The sequence below is a fragment of the Panthera tigris genome, chromosome C2 (assembly GCF_018350195.1).
Source record: "Panthera tigris isolate Pti1 chromosome C2, P.tigris_Pti1_mat1.1, whole genome shotgun sequence".
In the NCBI taxonomy this organism is placed as follows: domain Eukaryota; kingdom Metazoa; phylum Chordata; class Mammalia; order Carnivora; family Felidae; genus Panthera; species Panthera tigris.
In genome coordinates, this window is record NC_056668.1 from 79,709,981 (window position 1) to 79,725,564 (window position 15,584).

At 46.9% G+C, this 15,584-nt stretch overlaps 1 protein-coding gene across 1 annotated transcript; it reads right to left on the reverse strand.

The window, feature by feature from the left end:
• Positions 1-9,407: 9,407 nt before the first annotated feature.
• RTP1 (receptor transporter protein 1) lies at positions 9,408-11,400 on the reverse strand. Its single transcript, XM_007083642.3, has 2 exons — positions 11,129-11,400; positions 9,408-9,927 (listed from the first exon to the last, which is right to left on the reverse strand). The coding sequence occupies exons 1-2, from the start codon at positions 11,398-11,400 to the stop codon at positions 9,408-9,410; spliced, it is 792 nt and encodes a 263-aa protein (XP_007083704.3).
• Positions 11,401-15,584: the final 4,184 nt, after the last annotated feature.

Below are 15,584 nucleotides of genomic sequence, written 5' to 3' on the forward strand. Positions count from 1 at the left end.
TAAGCTCTTACATAATTCTCTCATCTATCTTCACAAAGTACTCTTACTCTCTTCTCCCCATTTTACAGGCAAGAAAACTAAAACAGTGAGGTTAAAAATGTGGACCAACCTACAAACACCAACACCCCAGTAGCAACAAGCACACCTAATGTCCAGATTTTGGTTTCTAACACTATTCTTCAATAAAAGGAACGAGGGATCCTTAAAGAAATGGCTGATTCTAGGACTAGCACAGAAAATATACAAGATGAGCCTGGAGTATGTTGTTCCAGAGAATAAGGTAGTCACACACAGTGATGGGGGGTATGTCAAAGGGACACAGGAGCCAACTGGAAGATCTCTAATGACCAAAGCAAGAACACTTTGAGCAACAAAGCAAAACAGAATTGGATTGCAACCCAAAGTATAAAATACATATCCATAAGTGTATACTTACATGCGTAAGTTATTGAATGAATAAGTAAATGGGGGAGAATAGATAAATCTCCCATGAAGAATGCCAAATGGTTCATATAAATAATTTGCTCTAAAGGAGATGGAACATAATTCTCCCTCCCTTAAGTGTGGGGTGCAAATAGTGATTTCCTTCCAAAGTGTACAGTACGGAAATGGGGGAGCTGGGGGTGGGGGTGGCAAAGTAACTTTAGAGTGGAGAAACCTAACAAAAACATTACCCCAGCTGGGTGATCACAGTTAATATTAACAATGATAAGTCATGTTGATAGTATATGACCTTGATATGTCCTAATGAAAATAGCACTGTATCTCTGCACTCTTCCTCCATTCATCTCATAACCCCAGCCTAAAATCATGAGAAACAGATCTGAAAAATCCCAATTGAGGGATAGTCTATAGAACACTTGACCAATACTCCTTGGAATTGTTAAGGTGATCAAAACTACTGGAAGTCTGAGAAACTGTCCCAGCCAAGAGGAGTCTATAATACGCTGAACTGTATCCCTAAAAAAGATACATTGAAGTTCTCATCCTCAGGACCTCCAAATGTGACCTTATTTGAAAACTGGGTCCTTGAAGATCCAACTAGTTAAGAAAAGGTCATACTGGAGTAGGGTGGGCCTTTCACCCAATATGACTGGTGACCTTATAGGAAGAGAAGATGAGACACAGAGACAGAGACTTATGAAGGAGAACGCCATGTATGATGGACGCGGATAGAAGCCAAGGAAGGCCAAGAGTCACTAGCAACCACACGCTGGGAATAGGCAAGGAAGGATTCTCACCCCCCAATCCTATTCCCGAGGTTTCAGAGGGAGCGTGGCCCCACCAATTCTTGATTTCAGACTGCTAGCCTCCAGAACTATGAGACAATAGATGTCTGTTGTTTTAAGCCATGCAGTTTGGGGTGCTTTGTCATGGTAGTCTGAGGAAACTAACACAGAGCCTAAGGATACTTGAAACTAAATGTGTGACATAGGACCCTAGATGGCCCCCTGGAATAGAGAAAGGAAATTAGGTAAAAATGAAGGAAATCTGAATCAAGGATGGACTTCTCTTAAGAATAACACATCAATACTGGTTTATTAATTGTGACAATTGAACCATATACTAACATAAGGTGTTAATAATAGGAGACACTGGGGAAGGGTTTATGGGAACTTTCTGTACCATCTGTACAATTTTTCTGTAATTATAAAACTATTTTAGGGACCTAGGTGGCTCAGTTTGTTAAGTGTCTGACTCTTAATTTTGGGTTAACTCATGATCGCAAGGTCATGAGATCAAACCCCGAGTCAGGCTCTGTGCTAACAGTTTGGAGCCTGCTTGGGATTCTCTCTCCCTCTCTTTCTGCCCCTGCTACTCCCTTGCTTTCTCTGAAGATAAGTAAACTTAAAAAAAGAACTATTTTAAAATTAAAAGTTTCTATTTTAAAATGTGACCCAAGGTCCCTCGGTCAGGAGATGGGGAAACTGGGATTTGAAACCAGTTCTGATGGACTCTGGGTTCCACTGGCTCTACCCCAATGGTTCTCAAGGTAGGCTGCACACAGGAGGCACCAGAAACACCAATGTCTGAGTCTCAGCCCCCAGAGACTCAAATATAACCAGGAGTAAGTCTTGAGCATTGGTGGGTGGGATTAAAAGTTCCCCAGGTAACTCTAATGTGCATACAGTTTGAGAACCACATTTCTAAGCTATCCTGCCAGTGTGTGGCTCCTGAAGAATGTTGGGAGCCTCTTTTACTCCAGCTTGGGTCTTTGACTTAGGTCATGTAGCTTTTGGGAAGCAGAGGTGAGGTAGGCACCCTGCTGCTCTAGCCCACAATCCAGAATGTTCTGACTCTCAGCCACAAAACCATCACTATGATATCTCTGCATGAGTATTTTCCTGGAAAGAACAGTCTTTTTTACTTTGCAATGGTAAACTGAAGAAGGGGAAAGTATTCCAGGCATGGGGGAACAGCATATGCAAAACAAAGGATATGAAAGGGCAGTGGATGTTTGGGGGAATCTGAATGACTTGGTGTTCCTGGAAAACCAGAAGAACTAGGAGAAAAGAGAACACCATCAGGCAGATATGATGTGCAGGCCTTGTATGCTCAGCTTGGTTTTGGGAATGGGGAAACATTTGAGTTTTTTGAATGAAAGGGAGATATGATCACTTGACTTTTCCAATGAGGCCTTAATGCAGAGAAGTAACTAAAGGAGAAGACACCAAAGGTAGGGGATTCAAGATGGCTTCTGACATCAGGCAAGGGACCTTCTGGTCCTGAATGAGTGCAGGCCTGTATGGAGGGAGGACAGGAATCTGCTTTTCAGAGGTCTGAGAACCTAGGGCTAAGTCCAAAAGAGACACTGTTAAGAGATTCCCAGCTTCTGATAATACTTCAGGATGAATTAGCAGAGAAGCAGAGAGAAAACAGGGCATAGACCAAAACCCAAGGGCAGTAATGGTTTTCCAGGCCCCTGGTCTTTCTGTGAGCTGCAGGCATGAGTGTGTATCTCCAGAAAGAAAGCCATGGGCGTCTCTAAATTTGAGGGAAGGACACAAACACGGTTTTTTTAACTGTCTCCTGCATCTGATGTGTGTTGGCCTCTCTTTGGAGACGTTAAGAAAAATTGTTTGCATGTAAAAACACAGGCTCAATTCCCAGCAATGAGCTTCTGATGCAGGAAAAAGAGCCAAGACCCTTTCAACACCTAGGCAGATCACAAAGGCTCCAAGGGGGTCCCCTCTGAAGAATGGGGTATTAGGACAAGACAGTATTATGACAAGAGGAAGGTGTGTCAAGCCCAGATGGTGCCGCAGGGCAAGCGTGCTGAATGAACAGATCCACGTGTGTGGGAACACATCTCCTCCACCAACATCTGCCAGTCCCAGTGGAAGCTTCTGCAAATGAACAGGTTATGACCCCAAGCCATACCACAGGCCAGAATCAAACAGAGCAAGCCCTGGGAATCTGGAGGGCACCGTGTAGATGTGGTCCAGACCCAAGTTTCAGAAGATGCTGACCTATTTTGAAAGAGAAGACCTACACTTCCCCCTGAGCTGTTTATCCTGTGACATTATTCCATCTAGCCCATCTCCTGACACGATCTGGTTGAATTTCATCCATGCCCAAGTTTAAGTGCTCACACATGGCCCAGGCCTGCCAACGGGATCCAAGACAACAGAATCCTTCCTTTAAACAACTCCGACAACATCTTCCTTTGGTCTGAGTTTGTGTGTCCAATGCCCAAACCCATCCTGGCTGTCTAGGCCTCCCACAAAGCCTTTTTAATTTGAGTGCATTTTAAAATTATGAAACACTTCAAACACACTGAGAAGAACAGAAACAAAAATCCCTGTCCTGCTCAGACTTGACGAAACACTTCCCGCACAAGGGAGAGGGGCAGGACTCCCATCCAGAGAGCAAGCTGGAGCCATGACAGAGAAGGTGCTTTGGGCCAGGGGGAAGAGCTCTGCACCTTGACGCTGAAGACCTGGGCTCCAGTCCAAGCCCTGCGGCTTGATGGCTCTGAAAGCTCAAGCAAATCACGTTCTCTGTGCCTCAGTTTCCACAGCCCCTGGTGGATTGCTCCTTCTTTTCAACCTCTCTACTTAGAGAGCCCCAGACTCAGTCCTTGGCCTCTTTTCTATCTAGCCTCACTCCCTGAAAAATCTCAGCGAATCTCATGACATTTCATATCACGTAGATGCTGACTGCTCCAATTATCTCTCCAGCTTGCGCCTTTCCTCTGAACTGCTGTTATGAACATTCCACTGCCACCTTGCATTTCTTACATTTAATGTCTAACAGAATGCCTACAACACATATCAAGCTTTACATGTCCATAACCAAGCTCCTGACATCGCCCCCAAATCTATTCCTCGCATAGCTTTCCTTGTCGCCGAAGGGGGTTGGCCAGGCTAAAAACCTTGGGGCCTCTTTGGCTCCTCTTTCTCTCATGTCTGAGTCATCAGCAAATCCTCTCAGCTCTACTTTTAAAATATACCCAGACTCAATCCAACTTTCCACCTCACTGGAACAGGTCATAATCACCTCTTTTCCTAGATTACTGCAAGAGCCTCCCAGGTAATCCTCCCTCTTTTATTCTTACTCCTCTATGGTCTTCTCAACATGGTGATGATAAATTAGATGACATTACTCCACTGCTCAAACCCTCTACTGACTTCTTGTCTCATTCAGATTAAAAACCAACGTTTTGACAATACCCTGTGACACATATGATCTGACCCTCATTAGTACTCTAATCTTTGTTACCCTATTAGTAATGACTACTAAGCCTGAACTGCACCCCAGCCACTTTGGTCTCCTCACAGCTGAACATTCCAGGCTGCTCCTACCTCAGGGCCTTTGCACATGCCATCCCCCCCCTTCCTCAGTTCACCTCTTTAGCGAGACTCTCCCTAGTTACCCAATCTAAAATGGTAACTCCAGTCCTTGCTTTTCTATCCCCCTTGCCTACTTTATTCCTCTCCTTAGTACTTAACAGCCCCTAATATATCACACATCTTACTCAGACTGTTTATTGCCTAGTTCCTCTACTAAGCATACGGTAAACTATTTGGTGGCTTTGCTTTCCCCTCTATCCACAGTGCCTCGAACAAAGCACAACGTATAATATGTACCCAATAAACATTTGTTGAATGAATGAATAATCCTGGAAACAGGGGAAATCTTATTACATCTTCAAAACGTTACTGTAACCCCACTATGATGAAGTGAAGAATGATTGAGCTTATTTTAGAAGTGAGGGGACAACAACACAGACTGAAATTCCATGGCTACCACGCAAGTCCCTGTATAAGGCAGCACCTCTCAAGGTAACTGCCTTTTCAAATGCAGATATCACTGCAGAGAGGTCTCGTTAGGGTATGATGTCTCAAAGTTTGCCTCCAGAAAGGAAAGGGGAAAAGGATCAAACTCCAAACCCACCTGCACCTGGTCAGACTGAAGTGCTGAACTACATGACCCACCAGATGGGTCAGGGTCAAGCGCCACCCCAAAGGAGTGAGGACAAAGAAGGCCAAGCTGCAGTGTATGAGCAAGGTCAAGGCTAGTAGGGGCCCTTCAGATCACCTTACTTCTTTGCTTCACAAATGAGGAAACTGAGAGCCAGGAGAGGAGAAAGACCCAAGGTCAGCAGCCTAGATGCCTCGATGACATCTAACCCAGAGCTGGGACCCATGTTGCCCAAATCCCAGGCCAATGAGTTTTCTGTAGCACAACCACCACCCACCTACCCACACAAGATTCGTCACAAAATAGCCATACAACAGGCGGATTTCATTTACCTGGTGCATGTGGCAGTACCCACGCCGTGCCAAAAAAACGATTCCAAAGGAATTTCCTTAGCTGGGAGTCCTACAGAGAACCAGAATGGGACTTGGAATAGAACGAAATTCCTTTTGCGGTATTTCAGCCAATGGGAATAGAGCCCAGAAATCACTGGTGTTTTCTGTTTGGGGTGATTTTTATATAGCTCTCTTTGAAGAATGAAGAGTGGCTACCATGCCACTGGAAAAATGAAGTCACTGCTTTGAAATAAATTTGAGACGAAGAAAAGAAATGACTCTACATTACATTTAAATAAACCAGGTCTCAGCCTTGGGCTGGAGGAGTTAACCCTTACCTTCCTTTTTCTTTTTTCTTTCTTTGCTTCCCCCCCCCCCCAAAACATTTACCAGCAGAGCTGAAATCACAAAGAGAAAGAGCCCCTCAGGGAGTCAAAGGGGAGGCTGCCAGATGAAAGGCAAAGGGGAAGAAGGAAGAGGGTGAGCCTATGCTCTGTATCAGGCAAAGTTACTGCCAGTGCCTCATTTATTTCTCACAATAGCTCCGCAAGGCACGAGTGTTATTCCCATTTTGATGATAAGGGAAAGGGGGCTCAAGGAGTTTAAGTAATTTGCCCAAGGCTGTACAGCTCATAAGTAGCAGAACCTGTTTCTGAAGTTTGAATTAATCATCTTCCCTGACTCTGTGCATATAACGCTGGTCAAATTTCTTACTTTCTCTAGGCTTAAGTTCCTTACCCATGACATAAAGGCCCTAGATCGAAGCTGCCTTACAGCTCTGATGGTCTATGGACTATGTTGGAAATTGTCCTGAGCTGGTGATTTCCTTTGTTCTTAGGGCTCCTGACCCCCAGGAAGTGTTCTCCCATGGAGATGGCCCTGTCCCGTGAGTGAGGGAAATGATCCAGGCTGCATTTCATGCTGATACCACACTGAGGAGCTCAGCCTCTGGAGCCACAATTCAGAGCCTGTAGGTCTGCTCCTGGCTTGAACATCAAGACTAGTACCCGGAAGCTCCAGTGGGAGAGGCTGGGATCTTGAAATGTCTCCGAGAAGTTTATTTATAATGCCTAGGGCACATCTAACAAGTTCATCATGTGGCACGGGGCAATGTGTACAAAGGAAGGATTGTCCCAGAGAAGTCTTTGCCAAGATGAGGCATAAGCCAGTGAGCAAACCTAGACCCACCCCCGCCCCCCAATCTGTAGCAACAACAATAAAGGAAACAGTGGAAGCCTCCGAGGGTTGCAGATATCTTCCTACAGAGGAGGAAGAGGCCTAATGCTTTAAAAAAGAGGCCTGAACTAAAACTAGGTAAGGGTTGGACTTCTTGCTCTGCCACTAGCTGGCAAGGGAACTTGAGGTAAGCCACTTCCACACTGTGGTCACATTCCAAGAAGGAATACAGCCATAAGCAAGTACTTGTAACAAAATTTGATAAGCATCTGGCAAGAGTGGTCGAGCTCAATGATGGAGACTCTCAGAGCAGGACAAAGCCATCATAGCAGAGGACAGGCAGGAACCAGGAGTTTTGAGGGAAAGTCAAGTTCCCAGGACAGAGAGTAGGGGGGTAAGAGGGAAGCTGAGTCCTAGTCCTAGAGAATCCAAGGCAGGGCCATCAAGGGAGACCTCAGGGCTCATCATAACAAGACTGGGTGCAAAAGGAAGTCTGTTCCTCAGCGAGAAGGCCTTATACCAGGCAGCGCAGGTGGACCACCTGGGAGTCTTATTCCAATTCAGATGCTCAGGCCTCATGCCCAGAAATTTTGATTCTGTTGCACTGATGTGGAGGCCGGGAACAGACATTTCCTTAAAAAGCTCCCCAGGATTTCGAAAGCACAGCCAGGGCCAGGAACTTCCTCAATAATAAGCAGGGCTCTCTGGGAGACAAGGCCTGTCTCAGTGCCCACTGGATCCCAGCACCCAAATCAGGGCTTGTCAGACAGAGGGTGTTTGGGGTACTTGGCCTGGATAAAGGGATGAGCACTGTGTGAATAAAGCAAAGGACATCGGCAGCCAGGTGCTAGAATTACAGCAAGGGCAAGGGTACGACCGGCCTTAGGCTGAGTCCCCTGGATGACTGACTGCGTGCTGCCTGCATTCTTCCTGACCTTCATGATCAGCCCAGACCTTGAAGCTGGAACTAGATAAAGCCTTATATGGGAGCCCAAGAGAGGGGAAAGAAGGAGACAGGGGGCGTCTAACATATCAGGGACCACATATCAGGGACTTGTAGTGGGTCTCAAGCACACATTCATGACTACTAAGCCTGATTGAAGATATACAGTCTTTATTAAAGTATCCCATCTTTATATAAGTGGCCCTACTCCCTCCACCACTACAGACAGTGGTGACTTTCCATTAAAAAGGGGATCGGTAGGGGACACAGGAAGAATCAAGTTGTTAACAGAGGCGAGGTGAATGAGGACCCTAGAAAGTGCAGGGTGGCATCCCATCTCCTGCCTTCTGCCTCCCCCCACACCCCATCCATACCCATACCCTCAGAAAGTCTCTCCTCCCACCCCAAACCATACATATCCCAGTTTAAAGTGATACAAGGTTCTCTCACATATCTATGCACTTCTCTATGGGTAAAGCACTTCATGTCTTTAATGTTCCCTCTCTTGCTAATGACACCCCATCCCTGTGGTTCTAGATGGACAGCTAATGGTTGGTGAGAGGGCCTATGCATGGCCGAAGTAGGGAAGCCTCTCAACTAGCATATCAGCAAGGTGCCCAGGAAGCCAGACCCCTAGGTGTCATGACCATCAGAACTGCTGAAGAATCGGTGAGGCTGGGTCCCTGAACTCTACATACTCTTCATTATAACAGAGCATCATATATTTGTTTCCTAGGGATTTTGTGCCTTGCGTCTAACACTCTACCTTCCGAACCTCCCCTAAATTCTCTGTCAGTTCATAAGCCATGGGTAGGAAGCCTTGTCTATGGAACTCTACCCCAACCACCATCTCTGAGACAGGTAGGCCTCAGAATCCATCCTGAGTGGAGAGAGGCTGCTGGAAGCTAGGGGTCTGGGGAACAGAACCAAGGAACCCTGTGCATCCAGCAGCAAAGGGACAGCCTAATGCTTCCACCTCTTCTCTTCAAGAGAAAGTTCTGCTCTGTGCAGGGAGGCAGAGTTGAGGAGGAAGCTTCTCCATAGGGGCCGGGGGTTGACAAGAGAGCACAAGAATGAGCTCATCACTGTGGAAAGGCCTTTTGAGATCACCAAGCCCTGTGATGGTCAAGCTTTTTTTTTTCTTTTGAAGCAGTTGAACCTATTTGCATCCACAACTCTTAAATGCCACTCCAAGATGTTCTGATCAAGGCGAGATGAGGAAGTAGGAGCCAGGAATGGACAGTGTGACCAGGATGGGAACCCTACTCACCAGGCCTACCTTCCAAATCCAAAAGTCCCTGAGCAACAGCTATGCAGAACTTGGGGGTCCTGGGTTTCACTTCAGAAACCCTTGATTTTATGGATGGTAAGGACGTGTGATTTGCCCAGGGTCCCCATGGAGTCCGTGGCGGCACCAGCACTAGAATTTAACCCACTCCCACCCCAGGTCTCTCTTTGCCCCCTCCCCCCAGCTGGCTGGCCCCCATGGGCCTTGGGCCGCAAAGAGTTCCCCTGCGCCCACTAAGGGAATCTTAGACAGAGCTGCGGAAGGAGAACTGCAGGTAGATGATCAGCAGCAGGACCGTGGCCCAAAACAAGCACCAGGGTATCGAGCAGAAGTTGCAGCCAGAACCCGCCTCCGCCTGTGGCTTGGTGGGGCTGGGCGCCCGCGAGAAGGTGTAGGTGGTAGCCTCTTCCTCCAGCAGCTTCTCGCTGGGCTTCCAGTGCACGATGCCCTCCTGGCAGGCCTCGCAGAACTCGCCGCGGTGCCGCCGGGTGTCCTGGCGGCTGGCCACGTGGATGCGGTACTGGCCACCGGGCTCCCCGTAGCACTGCTCGCGCAGGCTGGTGATGAGGTTGTCCACCAGGCTCTCGATGTTCTCCTCCAGCATGCTCGACTCGTCCAGCCGCGCGGTGCCGCACTCGTAGCACAGCTGCTTGAAGACGCGCATGCGCACCGAGCCCGCCCGCTGCTCGCGGTCCAGGTACATGTGGAAGAGGATGACCACGTGTGGCGACTGCCAGGTGTGCCAGCACCAGGAGCAGTGGAACCTGCGGGGAGGGGTTGAGGCAGGGGGAAAGAACTGTGTGCTGCAGAGGCCCCTGCCTCCTGCATCCCAGTGCCTTCAGGCCTTGCCCTTGGGGCTTTGGCTCTGGGGATATTTCCTCATCTGCAAAATGTTCAGGGGGCACCAGATGAGTCCTTCCTGCTCAGACCTGTTTTAAGTCTCACGGCGGGGATGGCCTGGACCAGCTGGGAAACGCACCATCCGTCCGCACAGTCTTACCTGTTAACACTGACTGTGAACAGGTTAGACCCAAATCAGGAGAAAAATGACACCGTTACTGCTGCTGGGCCTCCACGTGCACACAGCCAGAGTCAGAGCCAGTAGCCAGCACGTAACAAGTGCTCAATAGATTTTTCTTGAATTGAATTGGATGGACTGAACCAGGGCAGGAAGTAAGGCCTTGCTTCTGACCCCCACGCTGCACCATGGAGCCTCCCCATCTTCTGTCCCAAAGGGAAGTCCTGCATAATAGACCCATGGACAAGAGTGCTGGAAAGTCATCTCAGATATTGCTGTACATCTGAATCACTGAGAGACCTTGTTGACATGCAGGTTCTGATTCAGTAGGTCTAGAACGGGACTGGAGATTCTGCATCTTTAACAAGTTCTAGATGATGCTGGTGCTGCTGGTCCATGACCCACAAGGTAGGGATCTAGTCTAACCTCTCCTTTCGCAAATGGGGAAAGTGAGGTCCAAGAAGGAAAATGAATTGCTCAAGGGCTGTGGAGCTCATAGTAGAGCCAGTTTCTAGAACACCTCATGTGTTCAGTATTTTATATTAAGTCAGGCCAAATTAAATAGATTGAAATTGAACTGTCCCAGGACCAGAGCACAGAACTCAGCCTCCATAGACCTTGAGCCCCCCGTCTCTTGGTTTTCAACCCATTTAGAGGATTAAAATCTGAAAATATGTAAAATGTCAGAGGTTAGAACTAGTAAGTATGTCCCACCTCTTCGTCAGAAGCAGTAGCTAGGACTCAGAGAGTGAAAGCTACATAGGAGTGCAGAGGAAGAGCTAGAATGAAACTCCAGTATCCCACTTCCCAGTGAGGGACTCTTTCTCTGCCTCCCAGTCTATACCGGCCCAGTGAGACTGACCCTAAGCATCTGGGTTCTCTATATCTCTGTTTCTTCTTGGAAGGTGCCCCCAGCCTGCCAGGCCCCTACTGCCCGGGCCACTCACCTGCCCGAGGCATGCAATTCCAGGTACTGCTTCCAGCCAGGGGCCAGCACGTTGTGCTTGAGGTTGGGATCTATGATGAGGTCCCAGCTGTCGGCCGGCTTGGCCTCCTCCATCTTCTCATAGAAGACCTTCTTCCATTCACCTGTAGTCACGCTTTTACACATGGTCTCGTCAGTGGCAAAGGAGGGCAGGCTCCACCTGAGCGAGAACACGGAGAGCGAGGGCAGGTGTAGGGCAGGGCAGCGCAGTTTCCACGGTCTAAAAATCCTCATCGACAGGACCGGGAGGAAGCAGGACCCAGCTCCCTCCTTTGTCCGCAGTGGAACCTGTTTCCACAGCAACCAGGCAGGGCGCCAAGAGACAGAGCTTGGGGAGGAGGGACTCTCCAAAGGGGTGTTGGAAGGCCCCGAACTGAGGCTGCAGAGGCAAAGTTTGTGGGTCTAAGTGACCTGAGGCAGGTGGGGGGCCTGAAAGGAGGCTGAGCTTCAGGCCATCTCACTCTGGCCTGTGAAGGGCATGCAGAGGCGAAGACCCGGGAGCTGGCTCAGCCTCACCTTGCTGCCCCTGGAGGCATCATCAGCATCTGGCTGCTATGGTAACCATGATGCCTTAGGGAGCCAAAGAGACCTTAGGGATGGGATGCTGTGGACCTGTTAATAGACGCAGCAATAATAATAAACTCTCTGCACTCCCACCCATTTGTGACTGGCATTGGGCCATTTACAAAAACTATTGGCAGTCCTTTGACCCACAATCGTTATTGTCACTCTACAGATCAGGAGGCGGGACTCATCTAGCTTATAAATGGCAGAGAGCTCATATTCAAATCCAAGTGATTGAGCCCATACTCATTCATTTAGGTCATTCATTTCATAAACCTTTTTTTTTTAACGTTTTTATTTTATTTTTGAGACAGAGAGACACAGCATGAACGGGGGAGGGGCAGAGAGAGAGGGAGACACAGAATCGGAAGCAGGCTCCAGGCTCTGAGCCATCAGCCCAGAGCCCAACGCGGGGCTCGAACTTTCGGACCGCGAGATCGTGACCTGAGCTGAAGTCGGACACTTAACTGACTGAGCCACCCAGGCACCCCTAGGTCATTCATTTCAAACACACCCCTGTACCAGGCTCTACGCCAGGTGGTAACTGTGTATGTACCCAATAGCCAGAACGCAACGGATCTGTACTTGGACAGCCTTGTACAAGAGCAACTACCTTTGCACAAAGGTGGGTACCATTGCATCAGCCTGGTAGGAGGAGAAAAGATGATTTTCAACCTGATGATAGAAGACGAGAGCAATATACGTGGGGGAAAACAGCCTTTATTCCTGGTGCCTCTCCTGATATTTTTTAATAAACTATTTTCCTTTATAAAAGTCCCAGTTTTATTTAGAAAAGTTGGAAAATATAGATAAAAGCAAAAGTAAAACTCTTGCTAAAACTCGTGTTCAAAATAATCACTGTTAATATTACAATATATGCATCCTGACTGCCACTTATCTGTGCTTGTGTGTGTGTATATGTGTGTCTGTATATATATACACACATACACACACATTCTACATGCCCCACTGTGATCTATGTTTTAAATAACGATATATAGTGAATATTTTTCTAAGTAATTAATATTATTCCATCTTGTGGTCTGCCTATATTCTGTGATCTAGTGGAGCATAATTTATTTAGCTACTCCTCTATTTGGGGGTACTAAAGTGTTTTCTTCTAATCTTTTATAATTTCATTTTTGCTACCTATTTGTATACAACTTATTGATGAAGTTCATGGTCCTGCATTCTAGATCTCACAGACAGTGCCTCCTGCAGCTGTAAAACACATCTCTTGACTCTACTCTCTGCAGAAGCTCAGAATCTGAACAGGTTCTTCAAACAGTGTGACTTATGGGCAGCCTGCAGATCCTGACGTTTGCAGACGAAAAAGAAAGGCCTAAAATTCCCATCTGGTACAGGAGCCCACCTTCCAAGTGCTCCTCCTGCCCCTGCATGAATGCTTGATGCCTTGACATATTTTATCTTAGCCTCAGTTTATTCACCTTGACAACGGGATAACAAGGAAGCAATATCTGTAGAGATGAAAAGCAAGGGCTCTGCAATCACTTGCTTTGATTGTTGTTCTTGTTTGTCTGATTTGCAATTCTCTTATATAGGTAGCAATTCTCTCTCATAGGTAGCCATTCTAATATATTTAATGTGTGTCATTTTGTTCTGGCAAAACATGTGTTTTCATGTGAACATATTTTTTAATTTGCATAGAAACAGCAATCACGATACAGCACTTACTAGGTATCAGACATTATCCTAAGTGCTTTATACATATTAATTTATTTCATCCTAATAACAACCTCCATAGGTAGGTAACAGCAGCAGCAGATCCATTTTGCAAATGTGGAAGCTAAAGCAGAGAAGCCCAAAATTCAACAGATAATCATTAATGGAACCGGGATGGGATCCTATATGACTGTCTCCAAAGTCCCAGCTTTGATCAGCTTTGTCCAGCATGGGATCTAGAACAAAATATTCACAAAATAAACGTCTTTCTACCTTCTCATCACTCAATATGGCCATTCCAGACTCTGAGGATTGAAGTTCATGTTTTTCCAGCAAGTGGTTCACTAGAACCTACCGAGGCCACAACTCTGGGGAAGAGGGGTGAGGCGTATTTGACCCGTCAGGCTCCCTGTCACTGCTGTAGGGGTCCATGGACCCCCTGATGCCCAATGTAAATATTTTAGAGCTGAAATAGAAATTCATCTTGAAATCTTACCAAAGAAGATCTAGTGCATAAAGCCATCTGTGTGAATACCGTTCCTGTGAAGCCTGTAACCAATTGATGACAGGCACCCAGGTGCAGTGGAAAGAGCACTGAACCCGAAGTTAGGAGATATAAATGTATATCCCAGTTCTGCAACTGGCTGGCTTTGGTTCCTTGGACACGTCACGTCTCTTGGCCTCTGTTTGTCCATTTGTTCAATGGGGTATTAAAGTATATGGCAACACTAAGGTCCCCTGTGACGATACCATGTACAGTTTCAAAGAGCTTTATACTTATAAATTGGAATCCTTCGGGTACAGGAGGGAAGATACAGGCCACTGGATGGAGGAAGGAAGCTCTTAATGAGGCATTGTGGGTAATGCCTGGACTCAGGGTCTGTCTCCTCAGGGGCCACTACATAACTGAAGAGCTCTGGGGAGGTGTCACTCTACCAGTTTTATACTGGACACGGTAAGAAAGGCAGAATTTAAATTGTAGCCACTGAACCTTAACACTGGAAAGGATTTCTTTTTATTAAACTTTTTATCCTTCAAGTCAGTATTCTTGTCTCTGAATTAAGGCAATCAATGCCCAGAGAAGTGAACTGACTTAATCAGCCTCAGAGGTATGTTGGGAGCTGTCTCAGGTTGTAGCCATAAGCCAAGGTGAGAACGGAGGCTGAGGACATTCCCAGAAAATATGTGAGGTTGAGGGAAGCTTATAAACCTCGCCCTGGAGTCAAAGCATATCACCCAATACCAGGAATGAATTCTCTAGAAGCATTTTGCAGTTGTTGCTACAGTAAACATTATGATGAAAAACAAGAACATAGAAGGTAAGAATCACCAGAATTGTGTGTGTGTGTGTGTGTGTGTGTGTGTGTGTGTGTGTGTGTGTGTAACCAGCTGATGCAATCCCCATTGGCACAAATTAAGTTTAATTTAGAACTTGAGCTTGCTATGCAGAGGCCAATGTAATACCTCCTTGTGTATAGCAGGATGTTTTCTCCAATAAAATAGTACTTCTATCAAGATAAATAAGCCTATGGTATTCCAACTTATTCTTTATCAAATGACCTCACTGAAGGTCAGCCTGCAGGCTGTCTGGGGCACCAGTACCAGAAGCTGCATTTCTACTCTGCATTTCTCAGTTTCCAGGAGCGAAACCCCTGCTCAGGGTGTCTGACAAGCCCCACCAGAAGAGAGATGGATTTCACACCAGATAGAAGGTCAAGGGGCCCGAAGCCCCATATCTGAGTGCCCATGGGGAACAGGTGCAGAAGGCGCAAGGACATGAACACTCCAACCCAGACTGGCCAAGTCTGCACCAGAGGGAACTCATGGGTCATAGTGACTCATGCTTCCTTTTACAGTGCAGCCACCCACGCCTGGCTAGCCTTAGGACTTTGGTGTCCATAGCCTTTTCATTTTATGCAAAACCTTTGCTATTTCCTGTAGACTCTTCGCCATCGTTTGACTAAATTGCATTTCAGACATCTGGGACCCTTGCTTCTGGAAGCAACCAACATCTGGTATGATGTGGTACAACACACCTCTGCACATAGATCCACATCTTAGTTGTAAATATGATACTCAGTACATATCTACGTATAGAAACTCTCAGAAACTACAGGAGAGAAATAGTGTTAGCGAGAACTGTGCAGAAAGAATGGGAACGAGAAAGAGAA